The sequence below is a fragment of the Thermobia domestica genome, chromosome 10, assembly GCF_964235325.1.
Source record: "Thermobia domestica chromosome 10, izTheDome1.hap1.1, whole genome shotgun sequence".
NCBI classification, from domain to species: Eukaryota; Metazoa; Arthropoda; class Insecta; order Zygentoma; family Lepismatidae; genus Thermobia; species Thermobia domestica.
Genome location: NC_137463.1, coordinates 101,481,964 through 101,497,714, shown reverse-complemented (window position 1 = coordinate 101,497,714; position 15,751 = coordinate 101,481,964). Strand labels below are relative to the sequence as shown.

The window sequence follows — 15,751 nt, the reverse complement described above, 5'->3', positions numbered from 1 at the left end:
GACTTTTATTCAAATAAGCATCGTAAAGAAATTCAAATCCACATTTTAAATATTTTTATATGAACCTGTTTTCCATTTTTATATGAATCCAGGCTAAGAACGCGTTTTAGGTAATTACAAATGAAATGTGTAAGTAAAATATACAAATTGCTACACTTTTGTTATTAATACCATACATATTTTTAAAAATTGTTAGATCTCATAAAATATACATTTTAATTTAGTATATCTAAATAATTGTATTTTATTAACCAAATTCAGTAATAAAATTATTGCTTTTGAAGCATCTCTAAATTTTTTCTCTAAATTACTAACTAAAATCTGACTTACGAAAAAATCGTTCTTTTCTTAAAGTAACGTATAAACTACAACAAAATCTAAGCTATTGTAGTATCACTCATTTTGGCTATTTCTTAGACCTAATAAATATAGGATTTTCATTGAGATTTCAGTTAAAAATTACGTTTCAATATATATAAAATTCTAAAGTTTGATTTCCTACCTACCTTTTATCATAAAATCTTTACTCGTAAAGATAGTAAACACTTGGGTTGTCTTTGTCTACACTCCAAAAAATGTATTTCGACGGATATATTAATACATTAACATATTTTCTTGATATTTCGAAGTTAGTTAAAGCTCAGCTGAATCTATTACAAACTCTTTTATGTTATTCGTTTCTTCTTCTAGGATGAACCAACGAGTGGTATGGATCCAAAATCCCGACGTTTTCTTTGGTCGTGTATTTTACGTGTGATGAAGGAAGGTCGTTCAGTGGTGCTTACTTCACACAGTATGGAAGAATGTGAAGCACTTTGTACACGACTAACGATTATGGTCAATGGAGAGTTAAAATGCCTTGGGAGTGTACAGCATCTAAAGGACAAGTAATTGTGTTACTTACTCTATACTTGCACCGTAAATCAATACAATTATCAAGTGTAAAGCATTTATTGTTTGGATGTCCAACAATACGCTTCCATTTAAAATCAGAGTTGAATTTTGGTCTAGTATATAATCTACATTAATCAAAATAATCATTTGAAAATTAAATTAGTATTAAGAATGTAATTAGATCAGAATGGTTGAATTATTAGTTTGTCTTTGAAGCTTAGCGTGCCTTTTCAACATCCAGGCTATATGAAACATGGACATATATTTTAATGTGTAATTCGAACCAGCGTAATGTGTTCAAATTTCAAACTGCTTTCCATCGGAAATCGAATTCGGAAACTCGTGCACGAAAGAGGTCCAAAGAGGTACAAACTACCCACTAGGCAAACAAGAAAGGTAAGAAAGACCTAAATTTCAATATACATGTAGCAGGTAGAGCTGTAAACTATAAAACTGTTAGCTTTTTCTAAAAGTGTTTTATAGGATAATGGAAAGTAGTTTCGATTTTTTAAAATTTCACTTTCCTATGAGAAGCAAAACTTTTAGTTTATATGAAAATGTGATGAAATGAAATGAAATCTTTGAGTTTTACGTTCCAGGGTTATGCGGGTTAGGCTAAAGGAGACGATGATGATGAGAAATTAATAAAATGGTAGAATGAAGAAAGTGTAAGGAAACGGGAGATTCCCGAGGAAACCCACGCACACGGTGTTTGTCCACCACAAAGTTCAACTCATGGAGTGTTTCACGCCTTTGAAGAGTACGTGGGCATGTATATTCCTGCACCATTAGAACGTCATTTCTATCCGATAGTTAACAATCTGCTCAGGTATCATCTTCAACAACAAAAACATATATGTTTTGGAAACAATCATTTATGCTGATCACGATTCAATCACTGCTCTTACCGTTTACAATAGTATTTACATTCATTTTCTTTTTATCAGAAGTAACAACTGGCGCAGATGAATTTTAGCTTAATGTCCCACGTTTCTGCACCTAGGTTAAAGGAGTTGATGATAATGAACCAAATGGTGGAATGAAGAAAATAGGAGCAAAATGCTCTCACACCCCACCACAAATTGCACGTGCTGGGAGTTGGGATCGAAGAGGGATATCATAGAACAGAAGTGAACGCTCTAACACTTTACCGCCCCATTCTTCTATCGCAGAACAATTAAATTTGTGAGTGGAAGAACAGTAGAAGTAGAAAATAATATTTCATAAATATTTCAATAAGATAATTATGTAATGGTGTACTTACTACACATGAAGTTCAGTTTTAAATTAAGTTAAGTTTAATAACTTGTTTTAAATTAGTACTGCTCTTTATTGTAATGTTTAATTTAATTTAATTTCCTTAGTTTGTGTTGAAATGGACAAGTATCATAGCATTTCCGATTAGCTATAGAAACGCGAGTTAAAGTGAATTTGGTGTTAGAGTTTCCTTTTTAGACTTTCCTTTCAAACATCGGGTGTCAATGAAGTTCTCGTTTAGTGTTGGCAGTGACTTCTATAGCAGTTTGCTGATTTCAGAATGTGATGCCTTGTAAGTCACAAAATGAGATTAAACTTTTACTCCTTAACTTTATTAGTAATTCATGCACGCATAATTTTCTACCTCATAAACACTACTTCAGAATATTTCAAGTTCGCTATATTGCCAGAAAGTGTCAGAGACACATTACACTCGGTTATTCACAATATATGTGGACATCGAAACCTGCAAAACTACTTAGTATGTTTACTACTTCTTTTTAAGATGTTAACACAGTTTATTATTTTACATGTAGCAGCCGTTCCGATTAGCATACGTATTTTACAGGTGTACTTCATATTCCTTATTTTGCAAGTAGCTTATCATTTATATATTGAATAGTTTTATTTATTTTCCTTTTGCTTTGTCTCAATTAGACAGCTATTCTTCCTCAAACAATGCTGTATCAAAGACTCTATCTAGCAAATACTTAGGATTCATTTTCACATTCAAAAGATGAATGAAAGCTGTAAAGAAAAATATATTAAAATATAAAAATCTATTATAATGCATACAAATAAGAAACACAAAGAGAAGTAAGAGGATCATTTTAATACATCTATTCAATTCACTTAATTCTATATTGGACCTGTCTATTTGATTCGTAGAAAGTCGGTTTTGTTCGATTGCTCATATCTGATATAACCCTACTCATGTTTCGTTGTAAGTCTGTTTCTATCATGTATCGCTACTCATCATTGCAACTAATAAATCTTATCTTCCCACCAAAGTTAATATGAAAACTGCATACACCATCGAAACTATACTAAAATGAACAATACGAAAACTTTTACTAGAGGATAAGTAGCATAGTTGTTTGGGGATAAGTCAAGAAAAAGGATAAAGTGTTATTGTATCATTTTGTTTACTTTCAGATTTGGTGGTGATTATGTAATACTAGCGCATTGTGATCCAGATGATACAAAAACTGCAGTTGACTATGTGCTTCATAACATTGATGGAACAACACTAGATTCTATAAGCTACAATCTTTTGAAATTCTATGTTCCAGCTGAAAACGCTGTGCTTTCAGTAATATTTAATTTACTTAGCAGTGCAGTTGAAAAATATATCCTTGATGACTTTTCAATTAGCCAAGTTACTCTCGAAGATGTAAGTATTATGCTTATAATGATACATTCTTTAGCATAATATAAGCATGATTTCATTAGATTTATGCTATCACTAGCTCGCATTAGGTTTTACTGTGTTTTCAACCTCGTTCTTGTACTATAAAATAGAATGATATATCGATGTAGAAGTAAGTAAAAGCTGCGGTTAAGCACCATCCCATCATATCCTTCGCATGTTTAAGAGAGCTGAGATCTTGATACTTCACAAGGAGGCATATGCCAAAATAAACACTATGGATTTTCTGGCATGAAGATGTGAATTATCGTGCTGGAGGATTGAGTATGCAAAACTGTCCAGATAATATCGTACAACAGTACTGATGTCTTCATGAATGTGCTACAATATAGACTTCCTCAGAGTAGACTACAAGCGATTGGAATATGTAACTTATTTCCCAATATCAGAATCCATATCTACACGTATGTTCTGTGTGCAAGTGCGAGCATGTGTTTGATTTTCCTGTCATTTGTATGTGTACAGACTCGTGCCTGGCCATCATTATGTCCGACACAGAAACAACTCTGATCACTAACAACGTCCTGCATTTCCCTTACCATTCTAGTTTCCCACAGTAAGCAGGTGTCATACGTAGCTGTGGAAGAACTGGGAATGATGTGTTCTAATGGGGCAGGGGGGCATAGATCTGGGACTGCAGTTGCTGAAGCTGTCACTCAGTTGTCGCGATCCGATCGAACTTTCTGTCCGCCCGATATTCGATATGTCTAAGAGCACTAGGAGGCACATGTACTGTGTACATCGTGTGCTTCACATCGTATACACCATCAACGGGCCACTGACATGTTGAGATCCACAAAAAAGGCAATCCTCCTAAAAGATCACCCAACATTTCACAATACTATTACCATTATTAAAGTTAATATTTATTAACTGTACAATACACGTACATTGGTATTGTATTCACATTGAAAACATTAGCTCTGTTGTACACACAACAGCATTAGATGGCATTCACACTAGTAGTAGCATGCCGTCTATAGACTCTACGCTCAACCTACAATAAAGAATGGCTGGAAAGCTGGGATTTAAAAGCTAAGATTAACATTCCATATAACCGTATGTTATGTAATGTGAATGCCAAAGTTAAAGTTGAACAGTGTATTCTGAACATCAAAAATGGTATACACTAGTATGTAAGTAGGTGCATAAAACTATTCTTAAAACTTTTCTGCTTACTCAATAAAAAAGTTTCTATTTTCTGAAATAAATGAAAGAATACAATAATATTACTTGTTATGATATGCAGAACTCAATTACGGGTAATTCCATGTCAACTCACCTAGAGCAATGTGCTTCAATGTCTCAGATTTTCTTCAATTTCTTTTCATACATAAATACCAATGAAATTATACTAAATTCATTTTTTTCCGATTTTCTGGATGAGAAATGGACCGGGGATAAATTTTTGAAAAATGTGAATTTGGCGCAAATTTCACTTTCCAGCACTCAGCATCATGGAACTGAAATTGCCATGACTTTCTTAGTTTTGAAGTTATTGGGCTTATCCAGATGTCAAATGAAAGCTTAATTTTGCTCTTTCGGTAGATCCTAAGAAAATTTGCGAACGGTTACACTGTCGAAGATTAATGGGCATACAATGCATTTTTTTTTTTTTTTTTTTTTTTTTTTTTTACAAATTGTGCCATTGCTCAAAAGTTACAACTATGAAACTTTTGAAACATTTTTTGTACATCCATCTTAAAACGTATATAGTATGGTTAAAAATAAAAAGAGTGATTTTGTATTTTTGTAATTATAGTTTTTGTATTTTACATGTACAGAAATATACAGTTTTGGGTTTTGTTACAAATTGTGCCATTGCTCGTAAGTTACACTATGAAACTTTTGAAACTTTTTTTATAGAATCATCTTAGCACATACATGATATGGTTAAAACATAAAATGATGCTTTTTGGTATTTTTGTACATCAGACTGCAAGTTATGAATCCCTCTGGGCCTTCTGTATTCTACTTGCCAGAAAATAAAGACTTTTGTAGGGTATCTTTTTAAAATTCATCTGGGAAATTCCTGTTCCGTCTCTTACAAGCCAATCAGCCTGGACTTACGCAAGTGAAACCAAAATTACAAAAGACAACATATCATCAGTAAAAACAATGAGCTGTGAAATATAGGACACGACATTTTGTATGTAAATCTGTGTAATTCTGAGAAGCGTTAGTGGTATGTATGTTTATTGTTTTGATCTATGTACATTAGTCTATTATTTTTATTTTTGTTGATAGGATTTGTAATAATCACTCAACCCCTTACATTGCTAGGTCTAGGCCTATATTTTCCATTCACAAAACCACAAAACTATTACAAAAAACAGCCGTTCTTTTTGTTATTTAACCATATCAACTAAATGCAAACCAATCCTACAAAAAGTTACAAAAGCTTGATACTTGTAAGCGATGGTGCAATTGGGAAAAAAAGAAAGGCATAGTTAAAGTACAAGAAAATAATATTATGGTAATACCAAAACTACACAGTAAACCAATTTTATTTTTAAGCGCATCTAATATTTACTAAGATAGTTATTTGAAAATGTTTTAAAGTGTGACAGTTATCACTTCAGAGTAGAAATGGCCAAAACTTTCCGGAATCGGAAATTTCACTTCCCGGATTTCGGAAACAAATTCCATAATTCAACAAAGCCCGCAATTCGGAAAAATCGGAATTTTCCTAATTTTACTTTCCTGAATCCCAGAAAGTAAAAATTCTAGAATTGGCCATCCCTACTTCAGAGGAATGGCATAATCTGTCAAAATAATAATAGTAATAATAATAATAATTGCAAAAATACCAAAAACATCCTTTATATTTTTTAACCATATCATGTATGTGCTAAGATGAATGTACAAAAAACTTTCATAGTTGAAACTTTTGAGCAATGGCACAATTTGTAGAAAACCCTAAAATTTGTTTTGTATGCCCATTAATGTTCGACAGTGTAACCTTCTGCAAGGTTTCTTGGAATCTACTGAAAGAGCAAACATTAAGCTTTCATTTGACACCTGGTCGAGTCCAACAACTCGAAAAATAAGGACGTTACGGTAATTTAAGTTCCATGATGCTGAGTGCCGGGAAATGAAATTGGCACCAAATTAACATTTTTCAAAAATTTCTCCTCAGCGCATTTCTCAACCAAAAAATCGGAAAAAATTAATTTTGCATAATTTCATTGGTATTTATGTATGAAAAAAATTGAGGAGAATCTGAGACATTGAAGGACGGTCATGTCTTAAAATTAGATAATTTGACATGGAATGAGCCTTACATATAAAATAAAAAATAATTCTTTGAGTTTTACGTCCCACGATAATGCCACCTAGGCTCTAAAAGACGGTGATGATGAGAAATGAATAAAATGGTGGAATGAAGAAAATGGGAGAACCTGAAAAAAACCCACGTTTGGTGTTTGTCTACCCAGAACCGGCTCGTCCATACAGACAACCTAGGCGGCTGCCTAAGGCGGAAACATTTAGGGGCGTAGTGGTAGGCATTTTATTAAGTGCGGGCTATCTACATTAGCCAAAACGTACGTATGCCAGCACTACACTTTTAGGAGGAGGAAGTTAATGAAAAGTGGGATCACCCAAGATCGATTACTACTCACCTACGTGAAGCGGGGAATATCTATCTGGCCGTAATACGTTTCCGTGGTCCCACTCTTCATTCTATGTTCATTATCTGAATGTCCAGACGCCGGATGCTCGCAGAAATGAAAATGACCTAAAGTTTGTACGTAAGGTAATCATTGGAAACTTAAGGTCTGAAGCTCTACTTCAAGAATTATCCCTTCACACTCCTACCCGTGTAGCACCAAATACCCACTTCTTCCATCTTTCCCGACCTAAACTTTCGATTATTCAAAGGCTCTTCCTTCACAGAGCACCAAATTTATATAATCAGATAACAATTGACGTGAAAAATTTTTAAGCTATTCAGCTTTTGACAGAATAATTACGTAAATTCAAAATAACTAAAAATGAATTTAGAAACTAGACTACTTATTTAGAAACTAATTTAGAATTAGGAAACTATTTTAGACTTAACGTATAAATTGTTCAAAACACAAAACTGTTTATAGTATTCCTCTAAACTTTTGATTTCCTTAAGCAGGCAAAAATTAAATTGTTGGGCATATTGCAGTAACTAATCACGTTTTCTATAGAATCTTTGGGATGCTTTTAAAAAGAATTACAACCATCTGTCGTTTTATATTTACAATCGACATCGACATGGTTTAGATTAATATAAAACTTTAATTTCCTGTTTCCTGTGGTTATATTAGTAAAATTTTATTACAAATGCCACAACAATAAAAATATTTTTAAAAATAATTGGCTTATACAGGGTGACCCAAACGTAGGTATACACCCTGCATTGATGAAGTATTCTTGTTTATTGGTTTGTTTGCTTCGGCTGTTCTGACCTTAAGGTATAAGTAAAAAGATATTAAGAATAAATAATAAAGGAACTAAGTGTACCGATGGTTACAATAAGAAATGATATACAATGCAATGAGCTGATTAGTATGGTATTGTATACCTACTTTGGGCCATCCTGTAGATTACTTATTATAAAAGCAACCAAGAAAGTGCTGTCGCTTTTTCACCCACCACCTTCGAACATCAATATGTCACCTAAAACGTACCTGGAAGATTAAAAGTAGTCCCCATCAGCATTAAAAATCTTCTGCCGACGTTCTGAAAGCCCATGCATTCCATCGTACTAGAACTTGATGGGCCGTGAAGCGAAGAAGATATCAAACGCATTTTGCACCTCTACTAGGGATTTGAACTGACATTCTCTAAGGTGATTGTCCAAGGAATGGAACAAGTGATAATCGACGGTGCAATGTCCCGGGAGTATGGCGAATGCAATAGTGTTTCCCATCCAACGCGTAGAATGGTGTCCCGGGTCATCCTAGCCACATGGGGCTTAGATTTGTCTTGTAACAGGAAGAACCCCTATGCTATTCAGAAGTGCTGGCTCCATAGTTTTGAGTTTTTCTTGAACACGGCTAAACTGCTGAGAGTACACACTTGCATTAATGTTCTGACCAGCTGGTAGCAGTTCCCGATGCACGATGCCGCGAGCAGTCAACCAAACACACAGGAGGACATTCTTCTGATGCAGTACAGGTTTTGGCTGTTTTGGAACCGGTTCATGGGATGCTAACCAATGAGTACGGCGCCGTAGAGCTTCGTACAGGGCCAACTTCTCATCGCATGCCAACACCCTGTCCAGAAATGGCACCTTCCTCAGACGAGACAGTAAAGAAACAGGAGTATCCCATCTGCTCGTGTTGCTTTCTGACCCGGGGTCAAATTATATGGGACCCATCGACCCAACTTGTAGTGCTTCCCAAGTTGATGAAGGTGCTGCGAATGGTTTCTCCACTCGCACTGAATTCTAGGCCCAGTTCCTCACATGTCTGGCCACTGTTCACCTCAATTGCTGCCTGAAGATCTTCATTTTGTACATGTGTTGGTCTTTCGGCACGTGATGCGTCTTTGGATGTTTCGTCACCGTTCTTAAACATGTTAAACCACCGCTGCACTGTCCACGTAGTCACGACACCCTCATCAAAGGTCTGGCATATCGTCCGCCCCGCTACAGTGGCGTTTGACCACAGTTTGCTCTCTTATGACGCTCTGTGGAGGTCCAATGTTCACGCGGTCCTTACGCAAGTTCACGGGTGCAACTGAACTGCCAGAACCAAGTATTATGTTGGATATACCCACACCAACAACTGATCTTCGCCTTATCTCCATTCGCATTCAACTAACGGTATGCGGGCCAATGGAACACATACCTCCACAAAAAGCAACAGAACTTTCTTGGGCATGTTTATAATACCATAGAGAGAGGCATTGGGAGTATGTTTTGTTTTATTTAATGCTTAATGAAATGGTAACAATGTAATAATGTGGTGAAAATGTCAGGACTGACAATGCTTTACTTTTGTTTGGGGTTTTGAAAGAAGGTGATTATGGGGGCGCAGACATGTTTTACGCCTACGGTACAAAATATCCTAGAGCCGCCTCGGTGTACATCACAAAGCTCACTTGGCGCAAGTTGGGATCGAACGAAGGAATTCATATACCAGAGATGAACGCTATACCACTGAGCTACCGCGGGCCCAGAACTCAAATACGTCAGTACTAGGAAGACATTATTTTATCAATTCGTACAAATAGAATAGGGTCAATAAATCTGAAGTGGCCTGAAGATGGCAAAAGTGATTGCTCGACCATGCTTGAAAATTATAGAAATTGGAGTGTGATGAACCTTATCTATGAGAACGTCAATAACATCATTCACGTTGTCGAATGTACAAGTGTTCCTGAATGGCGGCCATCTTTGTTGTCGGTAGAGTGCCAATTTTTGCATTTACAAGTATTTACGAAAACTACAGTTGCTTAGGACATATGAATCAGAAAAACACCAAATAAAAACAAATGTTTAGAGGAGAGACTGGGGTATACGGGAAATATACAATCTTGCTTCTAAATAAATATGCAGGATTGCAAACCTATACATGAAATCATAAGAAAAACTACAGAAAATTACACTTTTAAATGGGCTGTAATTTGGAGTGGTATAAAGTGGGGGGTTCATAAGTTTTGTACTGAATACTATTGCATGTAAAGATTCTGCAGAAATATCCATGCCTATGATACTACTGGCACCATAGATTTATGGGGGTCTGACAGTTGAAGTTTCTGATTTTGATCCCATGTTTGAGGCGTAGTATCTCAGGAGGGTAAAGTGCCTGAAATTGCTGCTTAGGCCACAAAGTAATTCTGTATGTGAATAAACTATTGCAAAATATTCATGATTCATATTACATAGAGAAAAATGTAAGGACATGTTAAAAACGCGAAGAAATCAAGTGCGTGACGATGGTCATATCCTGGAAAAATTTAAATGTTTTTATATGTTTCACTAGATCTCAAAAACTACGCATGGTTCAGTAATTAGGTCCACTTTTGTTTGTGTTCAGTTGTATAAAAGCTTGCGAGTGGCCTTTGTTCTGTCCTTCTAGCTCCCTGATCCTTGCCACGTCTATATGGTAAGGGGGTTAGCCCCCTTTGAACCCACGACACCCATCGTCGAACTGGACCGCGGTATTAAGGCACTAAGTATGAGGCAGTGCATTGTTGAACAAGATGAATGAAATTTCACCTTGGAGAATACACAATATCAAATGATTTTTCTTTACGACTTCAAACTGAAACATTCTGCATTCTAACAGCAAAACATTAACAATGCATTTGGAGTAGGTTTGTACCAACCAATGTATTTGCCGTTGGTTTGTAAAATTTCCTTTTTCGGACTCGTGACGCTACATTGCAAAGTAAAAGGTGTGGACATCGACCAAAATTATGTTCGGATGGACTTTGCAGGAACATGGTAGAAGCAGAGCCTCAGAAAATGTTCGTGCTATTTCAGATGTGTTAGCCGTGCACTATTTCTCTGTTGTTCGACAACTCTATGCAGTTGATAAGGTGAAAACGTTGGACTTATGGAAACGACGTGAATTGAAACCAGTCAATAGGAAACGCTGCTTGAAAGCGTGCAGTTGTCTAAGTATATGGAATAACTTGGAAAATATCCTGCCTGAGATTGTCAGCTCTGACGAAATATAGATATCACATGACGGTCGTAAATACTGAAGGCCGAATTGGGTTGCGATCAACATCTAGAGTAGTTTTTGAAAGCATTCTTTCACCAGTAGAGGGTTTTGTTGCCTATATGGTAATATACGCTGTAATTGATCCATCATATCTTTCTCAATCGATCCAAATAATCACTGCGGATCTTTATAGTCCCAAACACCATGAAATGCACCTCAAACGTTTGCACAAGCCATGATCATTAGTCAACTGACATAGTGTCTTTATGTTGCGCTCAAGTCATGCTCATGTGTTACTCAAAAGACAGTGCAGACTCCCTGCAAGCTATAGAATGAAACTTCTCATCATTTCCTGTATTCTCCTAAGGTCTCTCCTTCCAAGTGCTACCTTTTCAGGAAACTCGGTCACTTCTTGGAAGGAAGGCCTTCGATAATGGTTGGCCTGGAAACGTGTGTTTGAAGAACTTCTTTGCATTTCAGAGTCCAGACTTCTTTCACTAAGAAATCCAACCGTTGGCTAAGTGATACCAAAAGTGGGTGGTTACAGTGGCAACTATTTTGATGAACCAGTCATTGTACGTGATTTGACTTTCGGAAATAGCACATGTGAGGCAGGTATATTATTCGTACCAGCCTAATATAAACTTTAAAGAATGTTTAACCTCACAAACTTGATTCTGAGTTCCGGACCGGACTAAAACAAGCTAAAAACATCCCTGATTTTAAAGATTGAATGAAGCAACTTGATACTATGAAGTAGTGAAATTGAGTAGAAGTAACATGTAGAGATTTACCTTCCTTTTCATTCAAACATTTAACCCAAAACTGAAATTAATTAAAAAGTCAAATATTATGTAAAGAATGGTTTTGTCATACTAACGTAAATAATGTGGTAAACTACCCTTCACTAATAAGTATGTATGAATTTAGAGTTATCTATAGTTGTAAGTATATATGATGAAAGAAAACCAAACTACCCAATGTCGTTTTGTATATTTCAATATACACTTTTTGCTGTTAAGAAGATTTATAATTGAAAAGTTTATATTCATCTGTAGTGTAATAACTATACCATTTGCACCTAAAACCTTATCTTTCCTAACCTTTCTGTTAAAACACTTAAACAACCTTTTTTATCAATTTTTATCGCGTTTTAATAGACAATCCTAACATAAATGCAACCCATTTAAAAAAAGGAAAGACAAATTGCACTGATAACTTTTCACTTAATTAGCATAAGTTCGTGTTTGCATAGGTTTAGGGTTGAATTCGGATTTTCAATTAACATGTATTTTGAATTTCCCTTTTAAATGTAATTTATGTTTACTTGTTTACATCTGTTGCATGTTTTAAAGATAATGTAATATATTAAGATACAGTAATTAGTAATTTTGTCCCCGATCTGCACATATACTTATTGATGAATAGTATAATATTTACTCGATTGTAGTATTACTCAGTAAGTAGCTTGAGGCTCAATTATTCAATAATAATTTTAAAAGTATATATATATATAAGGATGGACAAAAAATCTAAAAACACTTCATACAGGACACTTAAGTTGGCCCTCCACTGAACAACACGTAGTTGCCGAGCGTTTTTTGTTTTCAATGTATCATGTGGACCTTTCTCTTCCGTCAGTAGTAACCAGTTCACCTGTGAGTGTCCTGGTGTGAAAGTGGTGCGGTAAATTGGGCGATCTGACAAACTTGCAAAGAGGGATGATCGTTGGTGCCCGTCTGGTTGGAGCTTCAGTGGAAACAGTGGTGAACATTGTGGGAGTATCCAAAGGCACTGTGTCTTAATGTCACGAGGGCATACATAATTCATGGGCAAACGACGTCTGTGAAGCACAACAATGGTCGAAAGACAATCCTGTCAGATAGAGACTGGAGGGAATTAAAACGGATTGTAGCAGCTAAAAAGATAACTTCTGCAGTGAAAATTACGTCTGAACTCAATTCCGACCTACATAACCCAGTTTCATCGAAAACAGTGCGACGGGAACTTCATGAAATGAAAATTCATGGCAGGGCCGCTATCGCCAAACCACTGGTCACAGCAGTAAATGCAAAGAGGCGTATCCAGTGCTGCATGGACCATAAGGCGTGGACTCATGAGCAGTGGAAACACGTAATGTGGTCCCATGAATTGACCTTCACCTTGTTTCCAACAACCGGTTGTGTTTACGTATGGAGAATACCGTCGCAGGCCTATCCTACAGACTGTCTGCTCTCAACTGTAAAACATGGGGGTGGTTCTGTTACAGTATGGGCAGGGATATCGTGGTTTTCTGCAGGCCTCATCATAGCCGTGCATGGAATGATGAAACCTAAGGCCTATGAGGCCATTTTGAGGGATCAGGATCTACCTATGGCCCAAATATTGTTCCCTGATGGTGATGGCATCTGGCATCTAACAAGATGATTTGGCACCCTGTCACGCTGCAAAAACGATGAAATCCAAGTTTGAGGAGGATGACCAGGAGCTATCACACCTCCCCTGGGTCCCACAATCAGCAGATTTGAACATCATTGAGCCATTGTGATCTGAGTTAGAAAGGCGTGTTCGGTCTCATAACCCTCCACCAGCATCCCTTAAGGAACTGGAGCATGTGTTGGAAGAACAATGGTACAAAATTCCATACTCCACGATTCAGGAGCTGTATACCTCTATTTCACGTCGGATTCAAGCTGTTTTGGACGCAAAAGGAGGCCCCACATCGTACTAGGTATAATTTTCACAGTTTTGCAAACATTTTAGATCTTTTTGCCCAACCTATATATATATATATATATATATATATATATATATATATATATATATATATATATATATATATATATATATATATATATATATATATATACTTTAAAAATCATTATATATGTATATTTCATCACTAGAGTTTTGTCTATTTAATAAGAAGTGTACTGTACAAATGTAAAGGACTGATCCTGCAGATGACATACTAAATTACTCTCTTTTGTTCATGAAATCTGAGACACCTACGTGTATTTCATTCTGCAGTAAATGCAACAAACGGTTTTGATCTGATTAGAAAACCATATTTTCCGGAAGATATACATTTTTAATATTTTATCATTTTTCTACTTGTTTTGAAATGTATTTCGCTTTAGAGGATATTTTATTTAGGAAACTGTTGAAGATTTACTCTATATCTATGTCTACATTGTTCTATTTCCTTTACTTTAAATTTACTCTATTTAATTTTGTGCAAATGTTGTACAGTACCGTTTATGCTCCTTGTAAATAAATATATATAAATTAGAAGCAATAAACCTTTGTAGTTACATGGGTGATGTGTAATAAGATTGTGAGTGCAATTAAAATATTATTACCTTAACTGCTACAATGTTTCCCAGTTGCTGGGTGTGGTTGTTGATTTTTAGTTTAGCGTCCCTTTCAGCAGCGAGGCTATATGAGACGTGGACCTACTGATTAACGTGGAATCCGAACCACATGAGCTCCCGCCGGGAATCGAACCCGGGTCTCCCACGCCAAAGGCGCGTACGCTAACCACTTAGCCACGAAGGAGCTCTGCTGGGTGTGGTTTCAAAATCAGTTGTTTATATGGATTAGATATCAGTGCATTTAGTAGTCTTGAAGAAATTCTCGACAATCAGATAAGTTGTTGTATGTAAGTTTTACAATAGAAATTATTCAGTAAAATGTACATATTAGATCTCAGTAAACCGATTCCTAATTTGAACAGCATAGTTCTTTAGTTTTCAAGTTTTCTAATTACAATATTATTTTGTTCGTTTTATTTCACTTATAACCAAATAGAAAAAAGAATAAAAGAATATAGTACTAAATATTTTCCACATATTAATAAGTATATATATATATATATATATATGTATATATATATATATATATATATATATATATATACTATTTATCTCATAATAATGAATTAGATTTTGTACGTAGAACTAAATTCATTAGAAGTAATTTGCTGTAGGTGGAAGAACGTAAACTTAATTATACAACAATTATTGTTCAACGAATCTCACTACATGAAATCTAAAATGTTTGTTAAAATCCACCATTGGATGAAAGAAAAAAAATTTCGAAAGGAAAGTATTTGATCCAATTTCACATATTAATATATGTACTTGTAATGTACTTAGACCTACAGAACAGAGGAATCGAAACTATTGTATCTCAGATGCTTTACAAATAATAAAATGATAAATTTCTGATAATTCATCTGCGCATATATTGCATTTTGTAATCCTATAATACAGGGTAAAATTATATTACAGGATAACAAAGTTGTATGTAGTTGCTAGTTCGAAAGAGAAAAATCTAGAATGTTTTGGAAGTATTATCAGATTCACTTGCTAATATCTTGAAAAGAAATGCAAGTTTTATAATAAGTAGTCATGTAGAAGTGAATGCTTTATTAAGGAAGGGTGATAAGTTTAAGTATAGTTTCTATAAACCTTTATTGCGTGTGTTAATTCACATTAAATATACGCGTACATGAGTG

At 35.3% G+C, this 15,751-nt stretch overlaps 1 protein-coding gene across 2 annotated transcripts in view; it reads left to right on the top strand.

Annotated features, from left to right (window-relative positions):
- LOC145662607 (phospholipid-transporting ATPase ABCA1-like) overlaps window positions 1-15,751 on the top strand; it is a 1,231,974-nt gene that overhangs the window by 1,203,620 nt on the left and 12,603 nt on the right. For both annotated transcript variants that reach the window (XM_081728328.1, XM_081728326.1), the window contains 2 exons: window positions 691-887; window positions 3,307-3,544. In XM_081728328.1, coding sequence (XP_081584454.1) covers window positions 691-887; window positions 3,307-3,544 — 435 coding nt within the window. The remainder of the gene's footprint in view (window positions 1-690; window positions 888-3,306; window positions 3,545-15,751) is intronic.